This window comes from Rhincodon typus, chromosome 11 (assembly GCF_021869965.1).
Source record: "Rhincodon typus isolate 14 chromosome 11, sRhiTyp1.1, whole genome shotgun sequence".
Taxonomy (NCBI): domain Eukaryota; kingdom Metazoa; phylum Chordata; class Chondrichthyes; order Orectolobiformes; family Rhincodontidae; genus Rhincodon; species Rhincodon typus.
In genome coordinates, this window is record NC_063342.1 from 72141691 (window position 1) to 72150006 (window position 8316).

Sequence of the window (8316 nt, forward strand, 5' to 3'; positions counted from 1 at the left end):
CTAGCCAGCGATGCCCTCATTCTGCGAATGAATAAAGGAAAAAAAAAAGAAAGCTGCAACAAAAAGGGGCTGGAGGGTATTTGTGCACAAAACACGGAAAGGTAGCACACAGGGGCAGCAGGTCATCAGGAAGGCTAATAGCATGTTGGCCCATATGTCAAAAAGATTGGAGTATAAGAGTATGGAGGTCTGACTGCAACTGTACAAGGTGCTGGTGAGACCCCATCTGGAGCACTGTGAGCAGTTTTGGTCCCATTATTTAAGAAAAAATATTTCATTTGAGGCAGTTCACAGAAGGTTCAGTAGGATGATCCTCAGAATGGAAGGATTGTCTTATGAGAAAAGTCTAAACAGGTTGGGACTCTACTCACTGGAGTTCAGAAGAATGAGAAGTGATCTCTTTAAAACATATAGGATTCTTCAGGGGCCTGACAGAGTAAATGCTGAGGGATGTTCCCCCTCATGAGAGAGTGTAGTACCAGACAGCACAGTCTCAGAATGAAGAGGAGGCAATTTAAGATTGAGGTGAGGAGGAATTGGAACTCCTTGCTGCAGAAAGCTGTGGGGGCAGAGTCTTTGTGTGTATTTAAGGCTGAGATAGATAGATTCTTCGTCAGTAGGGGGAATCAAGGGTTGTGAGGAAAGGGTGTGAAAGGAGTGCCAGATCTGCCATGATCTAACTGAATGGTGGAACAGGATTAATGGGGTGAGCGGCCTACTCCCGCTCCTATTTCTTACAGTTCTTATGGCAGCAGATATATGGGAACACCACCACCCCCTGCAAATTCCCCTCCAAGCCACTCACCATCCTGACTTGGAAATATATCGCCTGTTCCTTCACTGTCGCTGGGTCAAAATCCTGGAATTCCCTCCCTAAGGTCATTGTGGGTCAACCCACAACACATGGACTGCAGTGGTTCAAGAAGGCAGCTCACCCCCACCTTCTCAAGGGGCAACTAGGGACGGTCAAGAAATGCTGGGCCCAGCCGGCAACACCCACATGCCATGAATAAATTGAACAAAATTCCAAAAGTTAGGAGTAGAATGCTTAGAAATCTTTATGAGCTATTATTAGATGCTGCATTGTGATGTAGATGTTTTTAAATGCTATGATTTATCACATCCAAGATAAAGTGACTTTTACATTGATTAGCATTGACAATCCTTACACAATATAGTACATTCCTTTACTGATTGACAAAAGTGCCAGAATGTATTAGAAAGCGTGAAATAAAACCATCAGGTTTTGTGCTGTGAATGAGAACCCAGACATTAACTCTGTTTCAACTTTAGTACAGTGGGAAGTTATGTGAGTGTGAGTGTGCATGTGAGTGTGTGGAGCGTGAATGAAAATTAGAGAATGTGCGTCTGTGTGAGTGAGTGTGTGAGTTTGTCTGCATGAGAATGCATGTGTCTGTGTGTGCAATTAGTGAGAGGGTGTGAGAATGTATGTGCGTGAGAGAGTATGTGTCTGGGTGAGCATGTGTGTGTGTGTGCAATTATATCTGTGTGTATGTGACAGTGTGTCTGTGTGTATGTAAGAGTGTGCATATGTGTGAGTATGTGTGTGTGTATGAGTATGCCAGTGTGTATGTGAGTATGTGTGTATGTATTTGTGTGTGTGTGTGAGAGAGAGAGTATGCCTGTGTGTGTGTGTGTGTGTGTGTGTGAGAGGGAGAGAGAGAGTATGCCTGTGTGTGGGTGTGTGTGTGTGAGAGAGAGAGAGAGAGAGTATGCCTGCGTGTGTGTGTGTGAGAGAGAGTATGCCTGTGTGTGTGTGTGTTTGTGTGTGTGTCTATGTCTGCGCATGTGTCTGCGGGGAGGGGGAAATGGGGGAGAGGTGGTAAGAGGGAGTTGACATAACTTTGGCTCCTCCAACCCACTCTTTGCCTCATATCGGACAACCTAACATTGTAAACTCAAACCTGGGCACAATAGGTTTAAGGTGGAGCATGTGTCAGATTCAAAGCATTCTGTCATGAAATAGCTTCCATGACTTTTTTCTCGTGTGCCCTAATATCCAAACATTGCAGCCTATTTAGGGACAGCAACGAGCTTTCTCCACCTATAGCCAGCTGAACCGAACAAACCAGAGAGCAACACTGGCTCACTCACCTCTATCCTGAGCAGGACATTGCTCCCTTCAGTCTTACACGCCAGGAAATAGTTTGTTTTGGAAAAATTGAGCACAACAGGCAGCCCGCAATATGGTTTGAGAATCTTGTTGGATTTGTAATAAAAGATTGTCAGCTGGGCTGTGAAGGAAACATAAATTGGGCATGACTGAGACAATACATCTTACAGTTGCTGGTTTTATTATAGAACCTCTCTTCTGTCCTCAATAAATGAAAGGACATTACAAAGGAGACTAGGGGCATGTAAGCGGAGCTGGATGGACCAAAGATAGAGTGCTCTGACAATAGGAACCACAAAAGAGCACCTCAATCACTAGAAAGTCAAGGAGTGACATCGGGATTGGTGGTGAGTACTGGTAATTTCAATTTTAAACCAGCAATGTGTCTCAGTCTCAGAGTTAGGATACAGTAATTTACCATTGCTTTGCTAAATAAATGAATCAAATGCAGTAAGTAATCAATTAAACTTTTCAAAAAGTCATTTATAACTGATTAAATAATCGGTATTGATTGGTTCAATAGACAGTGCAGGGAAGGTCATGTATGGTAACTGCAGTATGTGGGAGATCCTGGAGAGGCAGCTATTGATGTCTGTAGTAAGTTTCTGCACAGACATAGAAATAACTCAGGCTCAGAGTCAAACCAAAATCCGAGTTCACAGAGGAGGAGAGATACCCGAATGGTTTGTTCCAAGAGACACTCAGTCTCCTTTAGGTGATACAAGGTTTGAGAGGTGGCCAACATTCAGGGACAGGGTGGATACAAGTGTTAGACTCAGGAGGAAGTGATGGAGGAGCCTCGGGCTTTGCTTTGGACTGACAGGTCACACTAACTACACATAGCGACTGTACAGTCCTTCCCTGGCTCTCCGACGGTCCAGACATAACTTGCAGAGACAGACAGGCGCCGACTGCACATTGACCTTCCTGGGACACAGTAAGCCAGGAGGAACACTGCATCCATAATATCTCCGCCTTACCTAATGCCGCACAATTTGCTGCAAATAATACAGGACACTTCTGGGACCCTGTCAGGATTCCACACGCATACGCACACGCGCACACACACATGCGCGCACACACACACATATGCGTGCACATGCACACGCACACGCACATACACGCGCACACACACACACACACACACACAGCCAATGGACTTAAATGCAGAGAGGAGGTCTTGATCTCTGCCTCAGATCCAGCTGGCAGTCATATGGCCAGGAGGCAAGGGGATAAACAAGGTTGATTAAGAATGCAAAGTGACATTAACTAAGGCGAAAACATCCATTTAAACCGTAGGCACCTACCAGACTCAGGAACCTGTTGGCTCAGCACTATCGTTTGGTAGCAATTGCCAGGCCGGAGGTACTGGTTCCTCTCGTTGTGAATTAGGAATGGGTATTCACTGTTCATTACTTTCATGATCATCCCACAGCAATCACCGGGGGACATCTGTTCTGTAGAGAGACGCAATCCAATTACCGCTGGTGAGAGAGTGGAGATGTCACCGGGCTGGTAACCTACCGGGACGTTGGGTTCAAATCGACCAAGGCTGCTAGTGGAATGTCAATTCAATCAATAAAAGTGAGGAACTAAAAGCAACTCAGAGCGAAGGCAGCTGTGAAACAATCATCAGTTGTCGTAAAAACCCATCAGGTTCACTAATGTCCTTCAGGGAAGGAAACTGCCATCCTTACTTGGTCTGGCCTACATGTGACTCCAGACCCACAGCAATGAGGGGGAAACTCTCAAATGCCCTCTGTAAGGCACTCAGCTCTAGGGCAATTAGGGGCCAACAACAAATGATGAGCTTGCCAGTGATACACACACTTGTCTGAAAGAATGGATTAAAAGTGTCAGGTCCAGGATATTTTCTGCCTAAGATCCTACAATATGGGGTTTGAGTTTAGCAGTAGCCATATTTCCACAAAAGGGTACTTTTTTTTATATAGACGCCATGCATGTTTAACTAATCCAATAGATGATTCTTTCGATCCGAAAGGTAATGGTGATTTTGAAAGGTTGGTAAATAAACAGAGTAATGATAATTTGTTCTTTCAGTTCTCTACGGGTTTCTCTCCTTTTCACACAAGTGGATAGCTCTTCAGCTTTGGACAAACTGAGGATTTTATAACGCTTTGCTTTTGCCATTTAAGTAGAGAGATTTTCACCGGATCCTTCCAAAGAGACTGTAAGCTTCCCCAGGAACAGTCTTGGGATAGAAAGGTGACTTGCAATTAGATACAGTTGTGCTGAAGGAATTGACTCTGGTCCTTGGTACAGGAACCCAGAGGACCACCGAGGGGCTGATGATGCCAGGAAGAGGTCGCCTCGCAGTTTAGGGGCCGGAGGAAGGACAGGGGAGAAACGTTGTGGCAACAGAGCAGCAGGAGAGTGGCACAGGCAGATGAGGTTTGAGGTAAAGTCTCTGCCCTGATGTGGCAGTGTGGGTACAGGGCATTCGTTTCCCCTCCAGGACCTGCGCAGTTCACTTGCTATCTAGCAAGATAAGTGAATGCTGCACTGAGGGTGGACTTATGGACCTCTGTGAACATCATCCTACTATTGGCATCTCATGGTATGTGCCATCTCTACCAGTACCCATTACTGGGTAAACGCGTTTGAGATAGCTTACTGTGACCATTATTCCTTCAACTATAAGTCATGTTTAATAATCATCGAGCTACTCAAATTGGCAGGATGTGACTGGTGGTATCCCACGGTTTTAGGCCCAATTATTCACATTATTTATTGACTTGATTCATGGCTCAGAAAGTCATGTGTCCAAATTTGCTGGTGACATCATGTTAGGCAGCGTTGTAGGCCGTGTAGTTGATAGCATAAAATTACAAAGGGATATTGCTAGACTAGGCAAATGGGCCACTTGGTGTTCAATGTGAGATCATCCATTTTGGACCACACAAAACAAAAAGGGGATAGATCAGGGTACTTTCTAGAAGGTATGACGTTAAATGCAGTGGATGGTGAAAGAGACTTTGCGGTTCAGGTGCATAGATCTTTACAATACGGCAGAAAACAAGGAAACAAGCTAACGGAATGCTAGCCTTTATATCTCGAGGACTGGAGAATAAGGATGCAAACATTATGCTACAGTAGTACAAAATACTGGTCAGATCCTCACTTGGAGTATTGTGAGCAGATCTGGGCACCACGCTTTAGAAAGGATAAATTGGCCTTAGAGGGAATACAATGTAGATTAGTAAGAATGATGCCAGGACTTCAGGGGATGAAGTTATGAGAAGAGATTGCACAAATGATTTTCTCTAGAATTTAGAATGTAAAGGGGTGATCTGATTGAAATCTTTAAGATATGAACAGGAAATGACAGGGTAGATAAAGACAAACTATTTTCACTGGTTGGGGATTCTAGTACCAAGGGCACAGTCTGAGAATTAGGATGAAGGCCATTCAGGAGAGATGTTAGGAAGCACTTCTACACACAAAGGGTGGGAGAAGTTTGGAACTCTCTTCCACAAACGGCAGTGGATGCTGGATCAGTGGTTAATTTTAAATCTGAGATGGATTTTTTTTTTGATAAGCAAAGGTATTAAGGGATGTGGGCCAAAGGCAGGTATATGGAGTTAGGGCACAGATTAGACATGATCGCATTGAATGGTGGAACAAGATCAAGGGGCAGAATGGCCCACGTGTGTTGTAATATTCCTATATTTGTCATCTACCCCTAATTGCCCTTGAACTGAGTGGGTTGCTAGGGCCATTTCAGGGGGCAGTTAAGAGTCAATTACATTTCTGTAGGTCTGGAGTCACATGTAGGCCAGACCAGGTAAGGATAGCAGATTTCTCTCTGTAAAGGGGATTAGTGAACCAGATGGGGTTTTACACCAATCAATGTTAGTTTAATAGCCACTGATATTAATCATCTTCCAGACTTATTGACTTTATATTCCACCGGTTGTCACCTGGTGGCACGGGGATTCGAATTCTCAACCTAGATTACTAGCCCAGAGACATTGCCACTGCCTTCCCCTATCAACACCTGGCTGACTATCTCTCTGAATGGTTCAGTTGCTAGTTCTGTTCCTCATCACGTCTCAAGTCACTCAGAAATGGAAAAGATTTGGACAAGCGTTCCATGGAAAAAAAACAGCTAAAGGATGAAAGTGGTAGTAGGCTCTGCATTCTGACTGGGGACAATGGACTGGATTGGACAGTTCTAATCTTGGCTTATCCAATCAGTTTGGAACCAGAAGCCCAATTTCCCACACTTATGATACACACAAGCATTAATTGTTTGAAGTCTCATTAAGCGCAAGGAAATGGTCAGAACGCAACTGGCAATTATATGTCTGGACATGGCCCTGGCAACTGTGAACCCTGCTAGTTACAGACTTGTCCAGGGTTAGTTATCCTAAACTTGTAACTGTACTGATACTCGGGCAATAGCTACTGAGGGGTTGCAGAAGGAGCTACTTCATAATGAATCGTAGAATTCCTACAGTGTGGAAGCAGGCCATTCAGTCCTTTGAGTCCATGCTACCCTTCTGAAGCGCATCCCACCCAGACCCAACCCCTTACCCCTGCATTTCCTTTGGTTAATCCATCTAACCTGCACGTCTTTGGACATTGTGGTCAATTTGCATGGCCAATCCACCTAGCCTGCATATCCCTGGACATGATGGGCAACTTAGCATGGCCAACTCACCTACATGCACATCTTTCGACTGTGGGAAGAAACCTGTGCACCCAGAGGAATCCCACGCAGACACGGGGAGAATGTGCAAACTCCACACAGACAATCGTCTGAGGGTGGAATCGAACCCGGGTCCCTGGTGCAGGGAGGCTGCAGGGCTAACCACTGCCGCCCCAAATGAAATGTGGTCACATGGGACAGAGACCTGATGGAAGATAGGAGTGAGAGTTTACAATGCTTCTGTATGCAGCTTAGGGTCAAATAAATGTCAATGTTTGCACTAGCTTTGTGTCCAATCCCTATATGCCTGTAGCTACAAACAATATTGGGAGAAAACACCAAATAAAAATTGAAGAATGGAATCATACAGGCAAACAGTACCATAAAGGCTCTTCATGCTACACCGACAAATCTAGTCTAACCTACACTAGCCCACTTTGCAGAACTACTGAGCGGAGAGGATCATTGTGAAAGAAATCGCTCACCTTCCAAATAGTACAGTTCCGATTTCGCCTCTGAACTGACAGCGATGGTGTGTATGTTGCATTCTTTCTCCTTACACACTGGGCACACTACCCCCGACGAGCAGAGCGGACCTCGCCCCTGTACTATGGTGAGCGAGGCACGATTCAGTGCCACCAGCAAACTGCATGGCTTCACACTGGCACACATATCTCCCACAGCCTCCCCGCCGCTCAGGCTGCGGCTCAGAACTTTACAGCAGGTTTCCTCGCCGTCGTCTTCACCGTGCCACCTCCCGGTGCCCTCTGGCAGTAAAGTATCACAGCTCTCGGCTGTAGCATCCTTCACCTGACCCCCACAGCTCCGCACCATCTTCAAACTGAACTGCAGCTTCACCTTTTGCTTGTTGTATGGCCAGTATACAGCATCACCCAAATTCTCCGGGATGTGGGTGTCCTCACTGTGCTCAGGGCGATGAACTGTCTGTATTTGTCAAAATAACATGTGACGTTAATGTGTTGGGGAGAGATAGTAGGAACTGCCGATGCTGGAGAATCTGAGATAACACGGTGTACAGCTGGATGAACACAGCAGGCCAGGCAGCATCATAGGAGCAGGAAAGCTCGACCCTCTCGACCCAAAATGTCAGCCTTCCTGCTCCTCTGATGCTGCTTGGCCTGCTGTGTTCATCCAGCTCTACACCTTGTTATCTCAGATGTTAATGTGTGGTTTTTTTTGGTATTTGTGTGCGCAGGTACAACGGTTTGCGCCTAAAATGTCAGAACATATAAGTTTGTTGTAGCAATCTCTCAGTAACCTTGCATTCTCAGTTGTCAGTCAGTCACACTTCGAACAACTGAGAGATTTACTACAACTTCAGTTTCTCCAAATCCAGCCCCCTGTGTGCTCTAAGGAGAGTTTAAAATGTTCACGCCCCACTCTGTCTCTCCCTCCCTCTCTGTTACTCTCAGCTTGTGGCGTTATCGTCTCTCTGTTACTCTCCCAGTGTGTTGTCCTCCCCTCTCTCTCTCTGTTACTCCCCCAGTGT

General features: G+C 45.6%; 1 protein-coding gene across 1 annotated transcript in view; it reads right to left on the reverse strand.

Moving 5' to 3' along the window:
* LOC125484343 overlaps window positions 1-8316 on the reverse strand; it is a 17501-nt gene continuing 9185 nt past the window's right edge. Inside the window, exons 3-6 of the mRNA XM_048602546.1 lie at window positions 7292-7751; window positions 3442-3591; window positions 2116-2255; window positions 1-21 (exon numbers count right to left, since the gene is read on the reverse strand). Of these exons, the coding sequence (XP_048458503.1) occupies window positions 1-21; window positions 2116-2255; window positions 3442-3591; window positions 7292-7751 (771 nt within the window). The remainder of the gene's footprint in view (window positions 22-2115; window positions 2256-3441; window positions 3592-7291; window positions 7752-8316) is intronic.